This window comes from Megalops cyprinoides, chromosome 3 (assembly GCF_013368585.1).
Source record: "Megalops cyprinoides isolate fMegCyp1 chromosome 3, fMegCyp1.pri, whole genome shotgun sequence".
In the NCBI taxonomy this organism is placed as follows: domain Eukaryota; kingdom Metazoa; phylum Chordata; class Actinopteri; order Elopiformes; family Megalopidae; genus Megalops; species Megalops cyprinoides.
This window is the reverse complement of record NC_050585.1, coordinates 49,609,293-49,633,926: the sequence shown is the minus strand read 5'-3', so window position 1 is coordinate 49,633,926 and position 24,634 is coordinate 49,609,293. Positions and strand designations below refer to the sequence as shown.

The following is a 24,634-nucleotide window of genomic DNA, read 5'->3' as shown; positions in this document are numbered from 1 at the left end:
TCGTTCCCACCTGAGCCTGCACACGGTTTGCTGAAGTGTTTCTGGTACCAAAGGGTGGGTTCTCCCCAAGAATCAGTGCCCGGCTGCCCCCCTCATACCGTCAATGTGGGGGCAAGGAAAAGGGGGCGAGCACATGGTCATAGTGCCATGTGGGGGGGGGGGGGGGGGTGTGGGGGGTGTGTTGCGGGGGAAGAGAGGGAGGCACTGCTCACAGAGCTGGGAGGAGGGAAGACAGGAGGGCAGAAACACTTTCTCCATTCTCCAGTGTCGGTGAGCCCGCTAGGAAGCGCTTTCACGCCAGCAGGGACGCGTTCAGAAGGGGCGTCGGGAAGGAGGAGTTTTCGGTGTCTAGGGTGAGGTTTCCCCGCGGCTGCATCAGGCTGTCCGAAGGTGGGAACGCCAGGTGGAGCGCCACGCCCACTGCGAGCATCAGCACGGCGGCCAGCACGGTCAGGCCGCGCCGCAGCACCAGCTGAGTGACGGAGAGGAGGGCTTTGGGCGGCAGGTCCCCCTCCGCGTCCCCCTGTTCCTCCCGCACCCCCCCACTGCCGCCCCCCACCCGCCCCAGCTCCTGGGTGCTCACGGAAGTGTAGCCATTGGCCTTGTCATTCACAGGCTGTGTCTGGAGGAATACAAACACAGCATCACCATGCCATGTCCCCACCACCACCCACTGCAGCTTGAATTTCAGACACACCTACACACCTGTACTGAAAGCCTGTTAAGTATGATTTCACCTTTGCTATTGCTTATCAGCCCTTGACAACACACACCAGTTGTAAGCAGGCTTGGTGCCAGGGGACAATACAGAGGGGTGCAACTGCAATCCATGGGGGTGCACAAAAAAGTCATAAACACTGTGTACACATCGGGATATAAGGAGACAACTGGGGGTGCACTGAGGTCTGTCTGGGGGTGCAATGCACCTCTAAGCACCCCCATAGTGTGGTTAGGCCTATGGGGGTGCTTAGAGGAAGTTGTAAGCATGTGCTGGAAGTTGCTCTGGATAAGAGCGTCTGCTAAATGCATGTAATGTAATGTAATGTAATGCCTGTTAAGTATGACTTCACCTTTGCTATCACTACTCAAGCCTTAACATCAGATTATCAGGTTTGATTGTGCTTAATTGACCTATGTTCTCTAGTTGTATTTCAAAGAAGCTGGTTCACCTTAATGTAGGGCTTTATCACAATGGCCAACAGAGTCAATGAAACACCTGAAAATTGCAAGCAATTTTGCAATACACACAAGTGTAACTTATAAATAACAAATTTAACCAGGGCTTTAACCAGGGCTTTAACCAAAAGGTTGCTGGTTTGATTCCCCGTTGAGGCATTGCTGCTGTACCTTTGGGCAAGGTACTTAACCCAGAATGACCTATCCAGCTGTATACATGGATAACAAGTAGAAATTGTATGAGTGAGAAAATGTGTGAGTAGCTCTGGATAAGAGCATCTGCTAAATGACAATACTAATAATAATAATGTAAGCATGCATGTGGCCCCAGTCAAATGAGATGAAGGGGTCCGAAAATAAAGAAATGACTGAGAGAAGATGAGGTGGACAAACATATCAGATGCCGTTGAAACACGCTGGCCTCCAACCCCGAAGCGCAAAGATGAGATCTCAAGGGACACTCACCACCCCGCTGTCTGCTGCCTGCTCCAAGGCTACGCTGCCCTCAGGGGCCAGAGAGTCAATCACAGGCTCTCCGATGGGCGGCTTTGACCCCACGCACGTCATCCGCCTGTTCTTCCCAGCACGCTTCATGGCCTGTCATGGTGACAAAGATACTTGTCAGTAATGGGAAGAGGTGAAAAACACGGCTGTTAGACGCACAGAGCTAAACTCATACGGTGTACACGGTGAGAAGAGACGCCTGTGTAATAGTGAAACTAAAGTAACAACTTAAGCAAAAGGGCTGCTTAAAGAGTCAATAAAGTGAGAGAGAGAAAGAGAGAGAGAGAGAGTTTTCAGAGAGCCCTACCTCCTCAGTCACACGTTGCCAGTTGAGCTTGAAGATGAGGGTGATGAAGAAGCAGCTTTGCAGGATGACACAGGTGAGCAGGCCCAGCCAGAGTCCTGAAATGAGAGAGAGATGAGAAGAGAGAGGAGTCAGCCAACCTCAACACACAGGAGCACACTAATCCCATCGCCTAACCAGGACACACAAAATTCTCCCTCCCACACATATCATGGCACACTAAAACTTTTCTCCTACACACCAGGACACACTAAAATTCTCCTCTACACACCAGGACACACAAAATTCTCCCTTCCACATGCACCAGGACACTCTAAAAGTCTCCTCCCACACATATCATGGTACGCTAAAACTTTCCTCCTACACACCAGGACACAGTAAAATTCCCCCCTACACACCAGGACACATTAAACCTCTCCCTCCTACACACATTAGGACACACTAAAACTCTGCTCATATACACCATGATACACTAAAATTCCCTCCTACACATCAGGAAACACTAAAACTCCCCATATGCACTAGGACACAGTAAAACCTTCCTCCTACACCAGAACACACTAAAATTCCCTCCTATACACCAGGACACACTAAATTCCCCCCTACACACCAGGACATGCTAAAGTTCCCTCCTACACACACCAGGACACACTGAACCTCCCCCTCACACATATCAGTACAAACTAAAACCTTCCTGCTATACACCAGGGCACACCAAATCTCTCCCTCTCACATACTAGGATACATTAAAAGTATCCCTCCTACACACCAACACACACTGAAACTCACTGCCACACATCAGGCAATTTAAAATTGCCATATTTTCATTGGTCCCCTTCAATCAGAATCTGATGTTCCTAGAAAGGGAAGCATGATTCGTCTCCGTTCCCTTCATCTGAACACTCCTCTTTCTTCTGTTCATTCAACTGGAAATTAAACCTCCAAAGAATGTTTTCTTTGATCACTGGGCCATCATCCCGGAGCACAGTATGGTTTACACTCGATGCTTACATTTGAAACGGGGATGCTATCAAAAACAGATCAGCATTCATTTCCCATCCCTGTGGGTTTTTTATTTGACTGCGCGTGAAATGGAAATACCAGTGATCAAAGAGTTCACAGAGAGGTCACAGAAGGAGGGAACACAGCATCTTCTGTATAAGGATTCCCCCATGGCATTACAAAATGAAGAAACCCGGTACGTTCAGATTACGGCCTGGTAAGTTTTTTTTTTTTCTTTCCCTTAATCTTGTCACTTTTTTCTTTGTGAATACGTGTGTGAGGAAAAAGAAGCTTACCCATTATCCTCAGTTCAGCTGTAAAAATCAAGGCGATACCCAGTGGGAGTCCGATGCAGTAGTAGCATATGAGATTAGCCATGGCGGCTATCTTCTGCTTCCCTGAACCCAGGAGAATGCCAGAGCTGACACACTGGTGAGAGACAGGCACAACGTCCGCTCAGGGTCTACGCATATGCAACTCTGATGTCAGCCACCACATGCAATGATCAATAACTGTCATTCTTGTGGACCTTTGCAGATTAAGGTGGAGTATTGACCATATTAAGAGAAACAGACTTCATTTACAACAGCAATCGTTATCAACGCAATGTAACATGCAGAGCTTTCATGAAAAATTCATGCTAAAATGTTAAAGCAAAAGGAATACAGCACGCGAAACCATGTGTTGCATATCCAGTATATAAAATATACCAAATATATATCAGTATATAAATCATTGATGCTTTCATGCATGTACCTTTCTTTATACAGTGTATGATATATAAAATTACAAGCTGCTAAATTAGCTCTTTTTTTTACATTATGACATTCTGATATTTGACACGCATGTATTGTTAAACGTCTATAATTATCACTTCATACTTTAGCATATCAAAGTGTAGAAATTACAGCTCAAAAAAACGAGGCATATGTCAGAAAAAAATAAGCCCCCAGTCAGTCTTCCTCTGTGACAATGTGAGTATATTAATAATGAAATAGTCTGAATAGCATTCATTTGCACCACTTCAGCCTTTTTTTTTTTTCAAAACAATGCTTTGAAATGTTTTGAAATGTTGAGAGGACTCCAAGCAGAAAAAATAGAGCAGCTGGGGGAAAAAAAAAAGAGCAGCCCTCTTAGCAGACATTTGATGACTCACCACAAGGGCATCAAAAAACTGTAGGAAGATGTACACGTTTAAAAGGCTGGAGACCAGCTCCACAATGTTCCTGTAAAAACACAGAGATGAGAGAACATGGAGTGGGTAATTAAAGCACAGCTTTTCTTTCTCACGAAAGGAATGCTAATCTGAACAGTGACAGTTTCATACCAGCCTGCCACGGCATGTTTTCCTTCCCTTTTTATTCATTGTGAGGAAATCTGAACAGAGGAGCAGCGATGTGTTCATGTCGCCACTTACACGTCGGTGGTAAAAATGAATCCGATCACTGTTTTAGTCGAGCCGAGTACGATCCCTTGAAATACAGCCAGCACACCTGCAATGTCAAACAGAATTACCAAACTGTCACAAGGAAGGCGTGTGTCTGACAGGCAATCATGGGCAGTGTAGAGGCAGTGTAGCATAGTGGTTAAGGAGCAGGACTCATAACCGAAATGTTGCTGGTTCAATTCCCCACAAGCGCACTGCTGTTGTACCCTTGGGCAAGGTACTTAACCCACAATTGTCTCAGTAAATATCCACCTTGTATAAATGGATAACATTGTAAAAACCTGTAACTGATGTAACTCGCTCTGGATAAGAGTGTCTCCTAAATGCCAATAATGTAAAAATGTAATGTAATGGCAGAAATCAGGATCGGACTCACCTGAGAGGACTAAAGTCACCTTGCTGGTGAGGAGGGCTCTTGCGGTGTCCCCCGCCCCAAGCGCATTACCCACACGCACACAGGCAGCAGCATGGACACCCAGAGGGAACTGACCCACAGAGAGGACAGAAGCACAGCACGTTAGTCAACACAGACACCAAACAAACCCAGCACATACATCAACACAGACACAACATGAGCACACCACAGACACAACACAAGCACAGCACATACATCAACACAGACACCAAAAAAACCCAGTACAGACACAACACAAGCACAGCACATACATCAACACAGACACCAAAAAAACCCAGTACAGAAACAACACAAGCACAGCACATACATCAACACAGACACACAAGCATAACCCCACACAGTCATGCAAACTTATTAGAAAGAGGGGGAAACAATACTGATACAGAACTGACAATTTAGTGCAGCAAACTTTTTAAAGGTTTTACGATTAAATTCCTTGCGGTGGAAAAAAAAAAGTATGGTTTCTAAATTCTCGAAAACACAGCTAACGCCAATTCACGATTTGCTGCAGAAATTTACTCTAAACCTCAGTTCAACCGTGACTTAGCAAAAAAAAATATCTTGGTGAAACTTCTGTAAGTAATGTCTAACTGGTCCGTGCAGGGCTTGAGTCTGGGCTGTTAATGAGTGCCGGGGCATTCGTCAGCATTTTCTCCTCAGCGTACCATGTAGGTTATGGCTCCAAGCTCCAGCAGAACATGCTGTGCAGCCAGATCCACCTCCCCGAGCATGCCTGGCAGCGCACAGAGGGAGGGAGGACAAAAACACATATGGTACTTATCAGTCTCCATGGGTCGGTCTCTTCTGTAAATGCTTACGGGGAAAAAAAAAGGATTCAACGACTTAAGTAAAATAAATAAACGAAATATAGCACAAAGATGAATATTAATGCAGTCTAAAAGAAAATGTAATTCTATGTCATGTTGTTTTTGAGCATGAAAACTCGCAAAAACTTCACACACATCGTAAACCATTGTCACTTTCATCATATCATATTTGGGGGTGACTTGCCAGTGAACTTAATGGCACGTCATTATATTCAGACTCCAAACAGAACTATATACATCTCTAATTCTGACAAATGGACCTACCTGCAAAGAACCCCCCAATTTCATAAATCCACCACTCAAAGCACAACATTAGTGTACTGGGGATAGCCAGCTGCATGTAGGAGCCCCACTCCTGAAGCGATGCACTGGACCAACCTGTAGGGGGCAGCAGATAACAAACACAGATTCAGTCCTGCACTCATGCACCACACCAGCACAAACTGCTATAGATGAGCTGACCGACCATCATGGTATCATTGTGACACAATTACCAGTGCAATGACTGTCTTTTCTTTTGCAAAGAACTTACAGCAGGTAACTGTCAAGGGATGTCGCTTCCAGATAAATATTTACTTGTGAGCTCAATTAAACCCACTTAGTTCAGAGCTTGGTTAGAGCAAAAAGCTGCCAATTCTAACAGTCTCAATGACCAGGACTAAGGCACACTCACCAAGAAGACGATGACAACTATACATTGAATATGTGCAATGAAGAAAGCACAAACAGCATCACTTCAACGTCCTGTTTCATATTGTGTTGTGTAGCTATTCAGCTTAAGATTTTTAATATTCCCTTGAAAACCAGCTTCCTCAGCTTGCCGTTTCTTAGCATTTGCCACCTCTTTAACAGCAGAAAAATAGCAACCACCCTTTAAAAGCTGGCAGTAGTCAACCGCTATTTTTCATTCCTGGCCTAAAAATGAATCACTTAATAGGTAACTCTGTAAGTAACCTGTCATCCACTTACCTCCCCATGTTTTGGTATGCAGTTTCTTCCAGCGGATGTAGGCAAACAGGAGAAGACAGATGTTGATCTGAGCTATGCTGTTGGCTGCAGCAGACCCTCTAGTAATAAATGTGCACACTTTTATTATTATCGTTATGCAAACAGCTACCAGCATAAACAGTTACTGTTATGAAAACAACATACGAAAGAGCGAAACAAAAAAATAATAAATACGCAGCACACCTACCTGACTCCAAGGTCCATCCAGAAGAGCAGGATGTAGTTTGTCGCCACGTTCATGACGTTGGCCATCGCAGCTGTGTAAAGCTGGGGCAGAATAATACCCTGGGCACGAAACATCAGATCAACACGCGGGTAGGCTCCTGAAGGCCCACCTCTTCAGACTGCATCTCGGTTCCACTTCTATCCCCACCCCCTAACACCTGCTACTTCTTGCATTTCTTGCTAATTTTATGTGTAGTTTTACAGCGTATTATAATTTGTGTTCTAGGGACTGTTGTATTGTAGTATACTTGGCTTTCGTCAGAGTGCACAAGTTGTAGTAAGGCTTGAATAATGTTATGCTCACACTCGCTGGTCTGGGAGTGTTGTCAGCCTGGTCTGACACTGTTGCTCGTTTAATTTGAATGGTTACACTTATTTTCTATTATGGTGGAAGTCGCTCTGGATAAGAGCATCTGCTAAATCCATGTAATGTAATGTAATGTAATGTAATGTATTGTAATGCATTTGTGTACTACAATGTGATCTGCAAGGTTATTCTTTGAGATACAGAATGTGATCCTTAATGACACAAGCAGACCACCTGAAGTCACATTTTTTGGACCAGGTTGGTAGGGGTTCAGAAATTCTGATTATCTGACATCAGTCCTCTCTATAATTGCCATTCATGTGTTACAGAAACACGTGTCATTTCCAGACTAGTTTCAGAGTATGTCCCCGCAGTGGATTGTGACATGACGTATGACGACATATTCCTGGGTTAGCAAAACACCAACTTGCAGCTCTACAAAAGGCGAGAACGTTGTACCTGGTTCTGAAGGTATGCCACCTGCAGCTGATGCAGGAACATAGCCTGTGAAGAGATGTATATACATATCTTAACATTAAAAACATTTACATTAGACATTTAAAACATTAAATTCTGAGCTATGTAACCTCTTTTAAACATCTAGTGTAGGTACAACCAGAGTGCAGATGCAATCTCATTACAGTCACAAAATAAATGTCCAAATTTGGATCATTTGTACATTCTTCCTTATTATTTTCTTTTTCTTCTCTATTTTAATTTGAATTAAATTTCTAACCTGAATGAATAAAATTACCCCATCAAAAATGTTCAGGTATTTGGATTTATCCCACCACTGTTTTCTCCTCATTTCAACTAATTGTCACACATTATAGCTAATTGCAGGACATCTTCTGCCTTTGGCTGCAAATAGATGGTGGTCATACTGGTGGGGCATAAAACCAGCTAACCAAATACACTCATGACCAAAGATTAATAATAATAATTTTAACATATTAAAAACATCTACAGTCTGCAAAAGCATGTCTATGACACTCCCTTCTGATTTAACAACAGTGTTGCTAGCTGATGACAGGTATCAGAGTTAAATGGTAAGCCGTAACATCCCCAATATAGATTTGCTATTCAAGGTCAGCTGCATCCTACATTGGGTTAAACTGGGTTGCTGTGTAGCCAGTTTTCCATTAGCCAGTTAGCCAGGTCATTCAGCTTTGTAAAATGTAAATCATGTTTTTTAAATTAACAAATTAAAAACTAACATGTATGTATCAATCAAACTATTAGTGGTCAAAGCTGTCTTTTGCTGCAGAAATAAATGTCAAAGTGCCTGCTTATTAAGGTAGCAAGTAAATAAGGATGACTTACTTGTGCTTGTTGGCTCACTAGTTAATTTAATTTTCAGTCAGCTCACTAAATCACGAGCTAACTAGCAAGCTTGCTTGGTAATAACATGCCAAATCGTACTTCATCCCTGTCCTGATATGCAACGAGTGTACAAAAAGACAAGTCACTCACATTCGCTAAATACTCATTCTCTATAGGTCAGCAAAAACACTTGAAAAAAAAAAGTTGCCTGCCATTAAAAATTTTGATATCAAAATGAAACCAAATTGCACCAAACAGTTTGTCTTCACACAAAATGGACAAGCACAATTCCAAAGCAGTGCCACCTAATCTTTCTTAAATTCTTTAATGTAACTTGCTGCTATGTTAATGCGTCATGGCTGGATACTGGCAATCCCTCACAATTAAGTAGGTCACTGTTATGGATTTCTATAGTATAAGTATATATACTTTGAGGACAGTGCATGAAAGAGAAATAATGGCAAGACTGAGGTCGCTAGTTATGATAGAACCAGGGGGGAAATGGCATTCAACACATCTCTCTGCTTACTTACTGGAACTGCAGGCAGGAAAGCCATCACATAAAGCTGAGCTATCCTGAAATGGAGAGGAATATTTGGTTTACATTTAGATTAAAAACAATACATTCATGTGACAGATTGGAGGCTATCAGTATGTGCTACCTGACTCATCCTTCATGTTCTCTTTATATTCAGGGATTTCTATTTGAGCTCGTTCATGAGGCAAGGAAATCAAGAAAAACCTTCATGTTCAGATACTTGCATGATGTCTCTGTGGAACGGGATGTTCAGATTTAAGATTTCAATGTACTTTAAATTGTGCTGAAAGATGGAGCCATTTTCAGTATTGAAATATTCAGGATTTTTTTTAAAAAGTTCTCCTACTTACTGTAATAATCAGAGGATTACTGAATGGATGCTTAACAATGCATAATAGCCTCCTCTTTGTTCATGCTGATTGTAATCGTTGTTATAGGCATCTTACACCCCATTAGAATTGTATCAGAAACCTGTTTGCATTCAAGAGGGCAGAGAAACTGAACTCTCAGATTTTATCTGATGCGTTTGGAAACATGAAATCATTAGTTGTCGTTGTTAGCATGGACATGTTGAGCGTTATTCTCTGTACAATTTAGATGATGGTATTAAAATCAATTTCATGAATAATGAATAATAATCTGAGATTTGTTAAGGTTATATCTATCAACCTCTGATTCCACTGTGTCCAGTGAGGACAAGTGTTAGGCCTTGGGTTATAAAATTTTGTAGAACCATAATTTAATTGCTTAGTTCCCCTTCTATGTTCTGATTAAAAGCTGTTATTATCTCTGCTGACCTCATTTTTGCTGTCGCAGTCAATAAAAGGTCAAGCATATTGACCTTTTACTGATTCCGGTAATTTCTGTGAATGCAAAAATCATGCAGCACTCGACTTTCAGATTAAAATTTCAAAACCTGCTCCACCCTCAAGACCCATATTTCCACATGTTAGGATTTTATGCACATACATCTGACTGTGTATGACAGATTGCAGTTCATGAATGTTTAAATAGCCACAGTCTAGCTTTATCTAATGATGAAACCAGAGACCATTTTAAATTGATAAATCCCGTGTCTTTTCATCTTCAGATTCTTGAGAGAGAGAGATAAACAGTCCGTCCCTAGGGAATAACGTTTTGGTGTTTTTCAAAGAGACTTGAGAAAAGGATTCTTTTTACTACAAAAAAATGCTGCCTCTTTTAATATTGAAGCAGTTGACTACTGCATCAATTGTTCATGTGTAAACAGCAAGTAAAAAGAGAACTATGCTGTAAAATCATAACTTGAAAAGATGTTCTTTAGCAGCATAACTCCACTGATCCAGTTTATGAGCCTGTAACACTGGAGGCTAAAAACTTAAGGTCCTGAATATGTTAGAGAATGTTTTTCAAGATCAACAGTGTTTTGACTTGAAGAACATGGATCAAACCCTTGTTTTTTCTATATACTGTAAGTACATTTAATGGGGGTAGAATGATGTTTGTGTTCTTGACCTTAAGCACAAAGAGGGTTACATTGGGTTACATTATATTGTTTTGAGGCTGGAGATTGTGAGAAGTGTTATTATTGAAGTTTGAGGTTGGAGATCAGCCTTTTGATATTATTGTACTTTTCAAGTTTAGCGTTCAAATGCTAGGTAGGAATTGTATGCTAGCACATTAGACAAAGTTGAGGGAAAAGCTACAGATGGATGATCCTTATTTAAATTGGCATAATTGTTAATCACAGCAAAAAAAGGTTCAGTACAATTAGCAGTTTAAAGGTAAGTTATTAGCCTTTTTCAGTTTAAGGTCAGATGACTCCACTGTACTAATATTTGCTGTCTGGATGGATGGACTGTGAAAAGGCACAGAACCTGATATGAACCCGCTGCATAATCAGAAGATCAATTCAGAGAAGGGGCTGGTCATGCTAATTATCGGCTTCCGCTATCAGACCATCCGCATGATATGAGTATTCGTGGGTCTGCGAGGGGCTCACTCTGAATCGAGGCCTGTCAGCAAGTAGATCATCGGTTTCCGTACAGCAGCAGTTTCTGTGAAGGCTCAGTTTGTAGGGGCTCCCAAGTGGCTCAGTCGATAAAAGGACTCGTTCTGAGTGCAGACTAAACGCTACGGCCCGGGTTCGAACCCGATTGTGTCACTAGCCGACAGTGACCGGGAGCTCACAGGCGGAACACATTGGCTTTGTTCCGCCAGGGATAGGGGTAGGTACGTTGGCAGGGGCTTCGGTCCCATTAGCAACAGCGATCCCTGCTGGTCAATCAGGCACCTGTGGTCCACGTGCCAAAGCTGCATACGAAATGTCTTCCTCCGACTCATCTCTGTGCTAGCTTAGCTTGTGGACCGCAGTGCGAAAAGAAGCAGCGGCTGACATCACCTACCCTCGGAGGTGACGTTCTCCCGGATTGACAGTGGGGGTTGTGCAACGGGACCGAACATTGATGATGGCAAAATGGACATTCCAGTATTTGGGGAATCGGCCGTTCCAAATTGGGGAGAAAATGGAAACCGGAAAAAAAAAAAAAGGGCTCAGTTTGTAACTGTTCAACAGCGCCCTCACCTGGCCACCTCGGCCTCCTGCTGCAGGGCGAGGAGGATGGACTGGGCGTTGATGAGGATGGCCCAGCAGGGCAGGGAGAACAGCAGCAGGATGAGGATGCTCCTCTGCAGGATCACTCCCACCCGCTTCATGTTCTTACCCCCGAACGTCTGCGGAGGTCACCACGGAAACCACAGAAACCACAGAAACGGAATCACTGGAATCTGGCCTCTTATTAAAACCAATACATTTGCATGTTGCGATGTTGATTTGCAAAGCACTTGGACTACAGTTTCAACTTTTGTGGTTCAAAAAAATATCATGTTGCCATCACCAATATGGACATCCATTTGGGGAAATGTTTTAGTTAAGCTATCGAATAGGACTTTCGACCAGTTATAGTCACAGAATTGAGTTACATACAGTATGTAGTATATAGATATGCATAGTTATATATAGTATATAGTTATAGTTATAGTCTAGTCATAGTATGTATCCATTGTGTGTACAGTTTGACTCCTGATTTCCTCCTTCCTGTGCCCTTTCTGGTATCAGCACCACTCTACAAGCATCCTAACCAAATGGGTAATTATAGTTTTATTCTGAATGGGTGAAGGTGGCATTGCTCTGGTTGTGTGGTGGTTATTAGGGAAATTGTTGCATTAGTCTGAAAGGGTAATTATAACAATCCCAATGAAGGCTATGCAGAAATATTGAGTATTACCTTCATATTGTAAGTGTCAGTGTACCGAAAGTATATGATCAGCGAAGAGTGAATATAATTTGCTATAACATTGGCATTGTAAGACTTCAGTGGGTTTAGTGATAGATTTTGCTCATTTAAAACAGGTTGGTGTATTTATGTATGTTTTGTGGGGGGTTTTTAACCATTACAGATAGCTGGATACACCTGCATAACATCACAGCAACCACAACCAACGGTGGAACACTTACCTGGGATACTAAAGTGTCACATGCTAGAGCTAGTCCACATCCAGTTGCAGCTGTAGTGACATTTATCGTCTGAAAGGTAAAAACAAAAGCCTGGTTTCATATGCATTTCACATATTCCGAATTTATACTTTGTCCCTTGACTGCTCCTTACCAATGACATACCAAATGCATTCTTTATACATTTTACTGTAAAACTTGAAACTTTACTGTAAAACTTGGTAGAGATCAAGTATGAACAGTGACTGAATACTTGTTTAAACTGTATTTATGCCATTTGCTGTATTGTGTGTGAACACAGCCTCAGTGGGCCACTGTAGAGTGCTTTGTAAGCTGGACCCAAAGGCCAGAGGGTGACAGGTTAAGGACTTGCGTGGGATGCTGCTGTTGTGCCATTAAGCATCAGTGATGTACCAGAAATAGTAAGCTACACAGGGAGGCCTGAATAAGGCTATAGCGCTACGTAAATAAATGACAGTATGAAATATTACCGCTGAGGCCAGGGCGTAGCCAGCCAGTTCTGCGTTTCCCAGGTGTCCGCAGAATATGGTGATGACAAACGGAAGTAGGAAATTCAGGATCCGAGACGCTAACTGGAAACACAAACACAGATGAGACGGGTGGTGCACCAATCATATTGACTCCATGGAATGCACACAGATAGATTCTAACTATATAAACACACTGGGGTTCTGTGTGATCAACATTACATTTGCATTGTCAAATGTGTCGTATATGGTCACTGTACGAGTATGTATGAGCACGCCATCTCTCGCTTCGTCCTGAGTGCCGTAACTCTGCTTCAGAAATTAGCAGCAGCCCAGCTGGTGGTCACTTCCATTTCAAACCACAGTCATAACAGAGCTTGGCACACGTGTCACGGAGCATCTGTCACCACTCCTTTCAGCGGTGATTGGCTAAAACAACCTTTCCACACAACACTTCAAAAACACTGGGTACTCTGGAGCCCAAGATCAAAGGAAATAATGTCACCCCCTCAGACACCTGCGGCTGTTTAAATATCAGTCAGAACAAACACGGTCATAACCTCTATTCCTGATTAAAGCAGCACCACACAGCACGCATGAATTTAGTCCCACTCATGAGCCACACCACAGCCAATCCACACGCAAGAATCTGCACCATTCAGTACTCACTCATCAATGGAAGTGACACTCTTGTGTGTCAATCCAGAAAGTGGCTCGAAGTTTTCGCACCGTACTACATCCACCGACAACTAAACTGCATTATTGTGTCACAGAAAGCGCAAGCAATGATCGTCACACTTTTAGCAATCGCTGAGCAGAGAGCCCTGTTTGCCCTGGGGGGGCGACAGGGGGAGGGTTGGAAGGGGAGCCCCCCTCTCACCAGAGGCCCGGTCAGGCGCAGGACTTGGTACAGCTCCTCTCTGTAAGCCAGGGGGACCCAGCGTCTCACACAGCGGCAGCAGAACAGCTTGGCACTGGGACTGGTTTCCTCGGAGACCTGCCCGGTGCCCGGTGGGGGTCTGGACACTTCTGGGCTTCCGGGCTTCTCCATTGTCGTTCTGGAGCCGAGTTCCTTCGGGAGAATGCCACAGAGAGGCAGAGAGCGAGAGAGAGAGAGAGAGAGAGAGAGAAACACCGTTCTGCCTTGTTACAGGAGTGCTACTCTCAGCAGTACATGGACGCAAAGGTTTCACCACTTTTTTAAAAAAAAAAACAACCCTCTTTAGGTTACTGATTAAGTAACCTGCACCCAGCACCGAGCCACTGTGTCAGTGAGTGCAGCCACAATCAAAGCCTTTATAATTCACAGTATGAAACACAGCGGCACTAGGGAAGGGGGCGGGGAGGGTCAAGTCTTAAACGTCACACTAATCTTATCAGGAATGCCTATATAAACAGCTAAGCATTTTCTTTGAAGGCCCATCCTGGTTTCATGGGGTGCAGTCGCTGGATTTTCTGGTCTGATTTAATTAATTGATACCCAGAATCAACAAGAAAACAGTACTGCCCTGCTGTACTGTGGCAGCTTTCTTTGACAAACTTTGACCGCATGTATATCCAGGCCCATGTCTCCTTCCTCTCGTTCTTCAGACTGGTCCTCCCAAACCCAGACACCTCCCTCATTCACTACGTCTCTGTTTAAGATTAGTGCACTGATTCTCTCATTCCCTCATTCTCTAGAGTGAGCTGCATGCTGTGGCTTACTGGCAAAGTGACTTCTCCACCTGGTTCACTTTGGCCTTTGCAATTCATAAGACTACACACTTATTAAAACATACTTCAGAAGTTTTCCTATGAGGTCTTATCTCCACATAACTACATATTAAGTGGTGAGGACAAAGATCTTAAAAGTGTTTTATTATGAATAACTTGAAAAGATTTGGAGGGGGTTTGTCAGAAATAATTCTGGAATCTGTCTTTAACATCACAGCCTAATGGCTGAAAAATATGATCATGCTTTGAGAATATATCACATATAACCTTTGCCCCTCCCCCCCCCCCTTTCCCCTTAGCTTGGATAAATAATGCCCCTTGACCTAAAACAACCCAACTCTTCTTGGAAAAAAATACATTAACGCAATGGGAGACAAAGAAATAGTCTTGTGAAGTTACACAACTTTTTATGACAGTCTTGAAGACAACATTCTGGGACTGCTGCCAAACACACGTGTTAATATTCCATCTTAGGGAGAAGAAATTAACCATCATGGGCACGGATGGAGCCACAACATTTAGTGGTTAAAATACAACTAACCTTTGATCTCTGATCCCACCGAAATCCCAGACATATCAAACGTTATTCATTTTCTTAAGGACCTCTCTCGGAGAAATACTGCAATATAGCAATTCTTTCAAGTGCGAGATTTTATTTCATGGATCTTAATTTACTTCATAGGGCACAGCCACAATCCAGTTACTCTTTGGGGTATTTCTCTCTCTATTCATTCATCATAAAAATAAAGTCAGAGACAACACACATTGAATTATATGTTCCCACGGGAATAAAGGTGCAGTAATGAGCCAATACAGTGTTGTCTTTGCACTTCTGTGTTCTGTATTTTGAACTTTTCAACAGCACAACTGTTCTTGATCTCTGTTTCTTGATCTCAGTAATCTGCCGTTGCTAAATGACATTGAATCAGGAAGTTATCTACACATCAATAAATACAATTTACCATATTTACCATATAAAATCAGTAATTGTGATTATTTGTTTATATTTGTGAGAATGAGACACCAAAGAAGCACTAATACACAATAAATGTGCATTCTCCATATGGCAAATCATAAAGCACTATCATGATTTGAAAAACCCATTCAAGTCCAGACTGTTCAAAGTGCAGACTGTTAAGAAAAGGAAGGTTTTAATTTCACATTAATGAGGTCTACAGTCCACAAGAGTGCTACTGATTACTTTTTAAAAAATGTTATTTATTTTTTGAATATTTCCTGATTTTTCATCCAACTTTTTGTGATTGTTAACAGATGACACAACTGGATTCAAAAGTGGATCATGGGGTCAACTTGTATTCAAAATGAGTGCCTTGCTAGATGGACCACAAAGCATTTAAATATAAAATATTATATATACATTTATTAATTATTATATACAATATAAAATACACACTGACACAGAGAAAGAGAGCATCCAAGGTAGTAGTTAGCTTTGGAAGTGGCCTGACACACAAATGCTCTGACAAAGAGTATCTGCTAAATGATGAAAATGAAACGATTGTACTGTCCTTTGAATTGTGTATTCCAGCTCTTAAAAATATGTTTTTAAGGTCCATTTTCTTCCAGGTCTGTGGGAAAATGTCTGTCCCTTCATTTGTTTATTTGAGTAAAACCTATTTCAGGCTTGTAATAACTTCTGTCACTCCCTTTGTAAATAATGGGGTTTGAAGCACGGAAGTGTGGGTGAACAGCCTGCCGGGAGAATATATGTATTATTGGTGCTATATTTCACCAGAAATTATTTTCTGAAAGCAATAACAGAACATATTCCTCACTGAAAATGAAGGCCAAACTGCTTTGCATCATTTTGTGCAACCTCTATTGATTCTCTGGCTCCCCCTGCAGGCAGATCTCCCACACTCCCAGCACACACATCAGGTGCAGACTGTGTAAGCAAACACTGACCCTGAATCAATTCAGCTTTTTGGATCAGGTTTTTGGGGTGGAGTTCAGGAGAAGGTTCGCTGATCCCGGGTCAGCGCTTGAGGGTAACACCTCCTCGGATCTGTAATGGACTTGGCAGGCTCTGGAATACAGCAGGGATGGCAGAGGTGGGGTGTAGTCACGTGGTGGACCATAGAAAGCAGAGCTCGTTTGTGAAACAGAGGAACACCACGCTGTTTCTTGCGTAAGATTCTGGACTCTGAACTGCGAGTTTGTTTAAAATGGGAAATGTGCTTTTCTTTCTCTCTCTTTTGCTTCAAAACACACACACACACACACACACACACACACACACACACACACACACACACACACACACAGTCTTCAACCCCCCCTCCCATACACACACACACACATAAACACACACGCATGGCATCTACAAAACACTTCACACTCAAACACACCCACGCATGCACGCGCGCACAAACACACACACACACACATACACACACATGCACAGTGAGTTGGGGTAGATGAATGATCACTAGCAGTGACAGATTGTGAATTGTGACATGTTACTCAGGAGGACCTTGCTCAGACACCTGCAGTGCCTTAAAATACCAGATGGGGGCAGTGTTGTGCTTGCAGACCAACATCCCTGTTTCCTCTGAAGTGCTGGAGCTGCTCTGCCAACTGTCCCTGACCTTGAGGAATGGCTTAGCCCTTGATTTTATCACTCAAGGAAACAATATGAAATTTCCTATCAGATATTTACAAAATATTACTTCCATACAGCAATGCATTCTGGATTTTTACTGTGTCTAGCACAAGGGTAAATTCTCTTAACTTATTAACCTTAAGAAACCATGGCCATTCACCTGTGCAATTCCTTAGTGTCTGTTTCATTGTTCAGGCACTAAGAGGATTTACACTGATATCAAGACCTTCTAAGTGCATCTGTAGACAAAACCATTTTCTCTAGATTAAGCGGTTCCTTATGATTAAAATATATATATATTTTTTGCATAAGGGATGATTACAATTTACCTATTACTCATTGAAGGTACCTGGAAAGAAGGTACCTTAACATCTCTGTCTTTTCAGGGATTCTACCCCAGGATCTAGTTTCCTGTACAGAGTCTAGTGTTCTAACCACCCCAAGACATTTTTAACACTACCTTCATCACTATCTTTCCCTCCTTTGACTGTATGAACAGGAAGAGTGCTATTTAGTCAAGCTCCCTGCAGATTTTCACTCATTGTTGGCATATAGAGGACAGTGACCAATCCAAGGCCATTGCTTCAGAGAAAACAAGAATCATAAATTCTTTCCAAGTCATAATGAATTGAAATGTCTAATTTTAGTCACGTTTTTGACTCTTTCGATCTACAAATAGCTGAGACCTAATGCCAGTGTCAGAATAAAGCTCCTCGTTTGCCAGATATGTTGATATTCAGCTTTTTTAGCTTTTAGCTATAGCTTCATGTGATCTATATTTAATAATACAGAAACCTGAAAGCATCATTTGTACATATATACCATATCATTTTTATTTGAATATGCCTTTCAATACACTTTTACTTATTGCCAGAAGCTGGAATGAAGCAGTCAGTTGTCTGTTTGCTCATGGTGCAATTAACTCTATAAAACATTTGTGACAGTGACACCGGAGTGGTGCGTCATTTCAAGAAAATGCTATAAAAACCCATCCACACTATATAAATCCTACAGGGAACACAGCGTCCTCCTTTTACTGACATTACACTAACCTTTGGATTTCAAAGCGAGACTGTCACACAGAATTCAAGATCTTTGGTAAGTAACCTGCAAACAGCACCCACGCAAATAAATAATAGTGTTCTGATGTTTTATTCTCTTTCCGTTAAATTGTTTTCCCTGTTCTATGACATTTTGGGGAACTGAAGCACCACGGGGCGTACTATTGGGATTCCTCGATCACTTGGCAGTGGTCAAGACAGCCCTCCTCATTCGTTGGGCCATGCTCTGTTTATAATTTTACTGATGCATTGTCATATTTTCTTCTCATATTGCAGCCAAACTGAACCCCTTATCCCATAGGCTGGAACGATGTGGATCCTGTCAAATAATTAATTAGAAATGGAAAATTATGTCCAGGTTATTTTCTGTTTCTTTCTCCTCCTTGATCTTTTTCTGTCTCTCTCCCTCTGTAGGTTCCTGGAGATTTTTTTGTGGTTAAAATGAGCCCAACATTAACTGTTCTTTCCCTCCTTTTATACTTCTCTCCTCATCTAACAGGTAAGCAAGACCACTAATTTCACATTGACCACAATTACTTTATTATTAATATTTATCTGTCAAACATCACCATGCAGTTTATAGACCATTTGAAATTCCAGAGCAGAGTAGAAATGACACAGAAGCAAATACAGTATAAAATGGATCGATACAATTTTATTTAATCATTTTCCCTTATTGTCCTTTTCATTGTTTTTCTAATATCAATTAATATTCGCTGTTCTTTATAGTTCAGGATAAAGGAATAATTATATGATAGCAATGATTAAAATTAGAATGCTTAACCTAAAATTACCTTTGGGAAATCTTACAAAGAAACAAAAACCAAAGCAACAATTAATCTGAAATTAATTAGAAATGTAAATGCACTAGCCAGATATCACTGAGGGAAGTAATCAAGTGATCTGAGGCAAATGACCATGATTTAATGATACAAAATCAAATATGTCGTAACAGAATGCATACAATGTACACATAATGATAGTTATACTGTATATCAATTACATATGCAATTACATACGTGTACAATCAAATTGAGGTTAATGCTGGGGTTAAAGTAGAATGAGAAAAAAATAACCAAGGAATCCAGAGAAGACAGCTGTGTTTGTAAAAGAAATGACCACATGAAATTCCTGCATAATTATACAGGCATTAGGGACCCAACATGACTAAATGCAGTATGACTGATACACAAGAGATTGTGAATGTCAGTGTGACGGTAATTTAAGGAATAACCAGCATCAATTAATCAAATAATTCTGTTCATTATGTGCTCCGCTCATGCCTGAGGTTTACAGCGATTAAGAAGATAGAAATGTGCAGATGTGGCAAATTTGTGTGGCAGTGTATTCAGAGAAATTAATGACAAGGCCATCTGATCCATCCAACCTGATTCCATTTGATAATGACTGTATGTTGTTTGTTGTACGTTGTTAGTTGTATCACCACTGTTTTTTGGTATTTGTCACCTTGATGTTGTATGAAAGCATTATGAGAGGCACTGGAACCGGAGTCAGATTCCTCGTATGTGTAAAGGCACACTTAGTCAATAAAGTGGACAGCAGTGCACCATAGTGGTTAAGGAACAGGGCTTGTGACAAAAAGGTTGTGGGTTTGATTCCCCACAATCGCACTGCTGTTGTACCCTTGGGCAAGGTATTTAACCCACAATTGTCTCAGTAAATATCCAGCTGTATAAATGGATAACATTGTTAAAAAAAAAAAAAACACCAGAAATTGTTGTAAGTTGCTCTGCATAAGAGCGTTTGCTAAATGACGTAATGTTATTGTTTTGTTATTGTATATGTTTTCTAGGGGATCAGTCATATGCCATAACCCGCACATGCTTTGCAGAGAGCGGTCGGTCAGTATAGCGCTTTCACCTTTGCTAACCAGCTTACTCTTGTAGCTGTCAGGGTGGTGTCGAGCCCGCAGGCCAATTCTGGCTTGATCAGCACGGAGGTGGAGGGGACGGTGTCGCTCACCTGCCACTCGGAGGGGGTGGAGTCGACGGAGGAGCTGATGTGGTACCGGGACAAGGGCCTGGTGGAGCTGAAGGACGGGAACCGAGTGAGCCAGAGCAGCCTGTGCCTGAGCCCCGTATCCAAGGGCGACGACGGCGTCACCTTCACCTGCCGGCTGAGAAGGGACACCAGCGCCAACGCCTCGGTCCAGCTGGACGTGCGCTGTGAGTCGAGCGACGGGGCCGGACAGAGGGGGCCTGTCTGCTGCGGGACAGGGCGCCGGTGTGGCGTATCAGTGATCACATTGACAGTGTTAACATATGGATGATAATAAGTGTGGCTGTTGATTTCTATCTAAGTGCAGAGTAATGGCAGTTTACCGCCAACATTACTTTCCCCAGTCAAGATCTGGGAGGGACACAGTGTGTTTTAAAACAGTCTGCATGTCAGTGTAGCATAGTGGTTAAGGAGCAGGACTTATAACCAAAAGGGGGGCACTGCTGCTGTACCCATAGGCAAGGTACCTAAGAGTTACCTCAGTAAACATCCAGCTGTATAAAAATGGATAACTTTAAAAAAAAAAAACCTGTAATTGATGTAAGTCACTCTGGATAAGAGTGTCTGCTAAATGCCAGTAATGTAATATCTCAGTCCTCCAAAAAAATGTCTTGTGTTATGGCTTTAGGTTACGGTGGTGCAAGTTTGTGGTTCTTGACTTTCTCTCATTTACTGTATGTGTGGTTTCAGAGAAAGCACGATGGCTCTGATTTGCATGTAAAGTGTGCTTTCATGTGTTAAGGATTCTAACATGTCGCAGACACACAAAGTGAAGTGAATAAAAGGTAAATGTGTGATGTGAGTGTGGGTTTGAGTGTCTGTTCAGTGTGTCCGTCCATGCGATGCAAGCTTGTTTGCCGTCTGCTCACTTGATGACCTTCTCCCCAGTTCCCCCAGACTTGTTCGGCAATCACACCGTGATGGTGGAAGAGGACAGCGACATGACCCTCACCTGCGACATCCACGCCAACCCCCAGGTGACCGTGTCCTGGCAACGAGATGGTGTGGAACTGGACCTGGGTATCGGGGGTTACATGTTGTTCCAGGACAGCATGGAGGCGCGTCTCTCCATCTCCAGGGTAAAACGTAACAACCACCAGGGAAAGTACAGCTGTGTTGCCCTGTCGCCCCAGTATGGAGAAAGAACGAAGTCCTTCCAGCTAATCGTGAACGGTCAGTGCAGTACTTACTCTTCACAGCTGACTGATAAATGCTTACATTTACAAATACACTGGTTACTAAAACTACCAAATTACCAAAAATGCTGGCCTACTGTGCTTATTTCTGTTTTTGACGATTGCTGAAACAATCACTGTGAATCTAAAATACATGGCCACACATCAGTTGTTTGTGCCATTACAAAACAGTGAATAAATGCATTCATTATTTATGTATGCTCATTATTTATTGTTAATTTGAACTCACTTTACGCTTTAAAATCATTCTATGTGGCCTTGGTGTTAAACAAGCAACAGAAATGGAAATTTAATACGATTTACTTTCTTTTACCTATATGTTTACTCAAAAATATGTCATATTTAATTACCAAGACACGTGTTGATTCCCGTTTTGTAAAGGTAGCAAGTTGGTTCTTAAAATCACATGCAACCAAAAGGTTCTATATTCATTTGGCGGGGGGGGGGGGGGGGTAGATCTCCAAACAGTACAGACAGTCCTAATGATTGCTTCTTTCCTCCAGATAAGACTATGAAATTCCCCTTGGGCCCCATCATCGCTGGGGTCGTGGTGGTGTTCTGCACCACTGTCCTGGCCATTGTCGCAAGGTGGCAGAGAATCACAAAGGTACAGACACTTTCCTTTGTAAGGACTTCTGAAGTACACTTAATACAGCACAGAATTTACATCTACATTTATTCATTTGGCAGACGCTTTTATCGAAAGCGGCTTACAAGTCAGGCAGAGCGCAACACAAGCAAATAGCCATATAAGGAGTCAAAAACATTAGAAGCGCTGCATGACCGAGTCTCAATAGTTTCCCAGGCAAGGTACAAGCTACACTTCATACATCATACAAAGACATGCACTGAATGCAACATTTCCCTCTCTTTTCTTAGTGCTGCAAGTAAGAGTGCTTGCCCACAGGCTGAAGAGATTTGAGCCCTTGTGCTCAGAAGAGACGGACCTTTAAAAACCCTGTTGGAGGAGCTAAACCATTGAATAGTTTGGGCTGACATCCTGCTAGTAATTACACACCCTGAACCTTAGACATGGACGTGAGCAGGATTGATTAAACAAGTGAACACTAGCAAAACACCTACATTTGCCCCTCCTTGCATTGATTCTTTAATCTTTAGAAGAAAAAAAACAGCAGGTTTGAAGGAAGCAGCACCACCTGCGTGAGACAGATGTCCTGGGTGAAATTTTTTCTTCTTTTTTTTTTTGCATTCCTGATTAACCTTTGTCCTGGTAGGACAGAACCACAATAGATTCCTGAGAGACAATGCAGTGAAATTATTGTGCAATGGTCTCAGAAGCCCATTCCGCAAAGTTACACATTGATTGTCAATGAGAGAAAGCAACAGCGGTGCACCTGACGCAGTAACATTTGAGTGCCAGTAGAATAAAACCATTAAAACTGTTAAAGATTGATACTTTAGAAGGGCACGGTCAAGGATTACCCGACACCCGAGGCACGTGGCTCTCGTATTGAATGTTCCCACAGTAAGGAGATCAATAAAAAAAAAGAAGAAAAGCAGATGTCACCGCACAAAACCCACTGAAAGTGAGTTATTGTGGACATGTTGTACTTATTTGCACCACTTCAATATGTTCAATTCCATTCACTGGAGTTAGAAGTTTGTACACTGTGTGCCCTGTCTGGTATAATTCTCTCTTTCTTGAGTAATTTGGAGATAATCCGCAGAATTCAATGACTCATGAAGAGTCTCACCTAGCGATATGGCTCAGCAAAAAAAACGGTTCAGCTTGTTCTCAGGCATGGGAGCAGGGCAGGTGCGGTGCTCATCTCAACTGAGATTTATACCATCTATAATGGGTTTACAAGGGATGCTGATGGTTAGATTGAGGCATCTGTATCATATAAAGATTAGAGGCTCTGCACAGCATCTCTTTCTAAAGTGGTGTCCATGAGCTGTAGCACAATAACCATTCTGAGCATGCCTCTGCTGAAGTGCAAATTCTCTCGCCTCATTTGTCATTTTGTCTGGCATGTCCTGTTCAGCTATCTCTGTGTGCACTATTTAATATAATTATTACAACTCGTTTTGTTTGCCTGTTTTATTCATTAGGCTCCAGACATTTGCACAGTTATCAGCCAAAAGGAAACTGATATGGAAGACAGTGATATACTCAGAGAATCCACATTTCTGCAAACAATCTCCACTCTTGTGGGTGTCACAGAAAAACTTGCTCTATACAATGGAACACATTATGTCTGCAATGTAAAAACATAAATCGGTACATAGGCTACACACCAATAAGAGTGCACATGATTCAATTCAATTCAAATGTACTTTATCGGCATACACATAGAATACACTTAAGGATATTAATTACAAAGCAGGATAACAAAAACAATGATAGTCAGTAATATGATAAACACAAATGCATTTAAAACATATGTGCACTGCGATTTATACTGGAAAAAAAATCGATGCATGGTTATGTCGATGCAACTGTCCCACCCGCCATGGCATTAAGTCACATAAAGTGCAACCAGCGGTTCCGTGCGCAAAAAGTAGTTGTTTTTTTTTTTTTTTTTCTGTTTTTCCATTACTTTAATATTTTGAAAACGGGGGAGGGGGTGTATTGCTTAAATTTATCAGAGTCGCTGCTTCTCAGTTTTGAAAATCGGTTTAGGGAGAAAGTAAATCTCTTGTCTCCACCTCACTGGTCTCACAGTGACCATACATTGCAGCCTTTCTGCTTCTGGCACCAATGCCTCTCAATGGCCAGGCCTTTTCTTGGTCTCTGCATGGTCACTCTGACAGGGGACAGACTGTCCTTGCGTAAAATTGGGATACAATGACGGCAGTATAAAGGCAATCGCACTGAGGTTTTTAAAGCGTTCTTTGCCAATGACGACAATGCCAGCCAATCAGGCGGGGGGAAGGGGGCCGCGGGCTTCGGGAGTGGCCGGGAGAGATCCGCCAAATTCAAACAGAGAAAGAAAAAGGAAAA

At 42.2% G+C, this 24,634-nt stretch overlaps 2 protein-coding genes across 2 annotated transcripts; one reads left to right on the top strand and one right to left on the bottom strand.

Annotated features, from left to right (window-relative positions):
- Positions 1-179: 179 nt before the first annotated feature.
- Positions 180-14,220, bottom strand: slc47a1 (solute carrier family 47 member 1). The gene is made up of 17 exons (XM_036524406.1): positions 13,938-14,220; positions 13,061-13,162; positions 12,573-12,641; positions 11,640-11,788; positions 9,072-9,114; positions 7,675-7,719; positions 6,871-6,968; positions 6,645-6,742; positions 5,940-6,053; positions 5,514-5,581; positions 4,810-4,918; positions 4,404-4,479; positions 4,143-4,212; positions 3,283-3,415; positions 1,988-2,082; positions 1,642-1,773; positions 180-622 (listed from the first exon to the last, which is right to left on the bottom strand). The coding sequence occupies exons 1-17, from the start codon at positions 14,106-14,108 to the stop codon at positions 293-295; spliced, it is 1,902 nt and encodes a 633-aa protein (XP_036380299.1). The 5' UTR covers positions 14,109-14,220; the 3' UTR covers positions 180-292.
- tmigd1 (transmembrane and immunoglobulin domain containing 1) lies at positions 3,136-22,814 on the top strand. Its single transcript, XM_036524405.1, has 6 exons — positions 3,136-3,203; positions 18,869-18,953; positions 20,362-20,640; positions 21,362-21,646; positions 22,173-22,276; positions 22,549-22,814. Exons 2-6 carry the CDS (start codon positions 18,896-18,898, stop codon positions 22,558-22,560), a joined length of 738 nt encoding a protein of 245 aa, XP_036380298.1. The 5' UTR covers positions 3,136-3,203; positions 18,869-18,895; the 3' UTR covers positions 22,561-22,814.
- Positions 22,815-24,634: the final 1,820 nt, after the last annotated feature.

Bases quoted from the DNA above. Each gene is read 5' to 3' on its own strand.
- slc47a1 (XM_036524406.1), bottom strand. From the start codon at position 14,108: ATGGAGAAGCCCGGAAGCCCAGAAGTGTCCAGACCCCCACCGGGCACC. The intron at 11,789-12,572 runs GTAAGTGTTCCA...TGACCTCCGCAG, and splicing joins GTGACACTTTAGTATCCCAG to ACGTTCGGGGGTAAGAACAT. The intron at 5,582-5,939 runs GTAGGTCCATTT...GTGCGCTGCCAG, and splicing joins AATTGGGGGGTTCTTTGCAG to GCATGCTCGGGGAGGTGGAT.
- tmigd1 (XM_036524405.1), top strand. From the start codon at position 18,896: ATGAGCCCAACATTAACTGTTCTTTCCCTCCTTTTATACTTCTCTCCT. The intron at 18,954-20,361 runs GTAAGCAAGACC...TTACTCTTGTAG, and splicing joins CTTCTCTCCTCATCTAACAG to CTGTCAGGGTGGTGTCGAGC. The intron at 21,647-22,172 runs GTCAGTGCAGTA...TCTTTCCTCCAG, and splicing joins CTTCCAGCTAATCGTGAACG to ATAAGACTATGAAATTCCCC.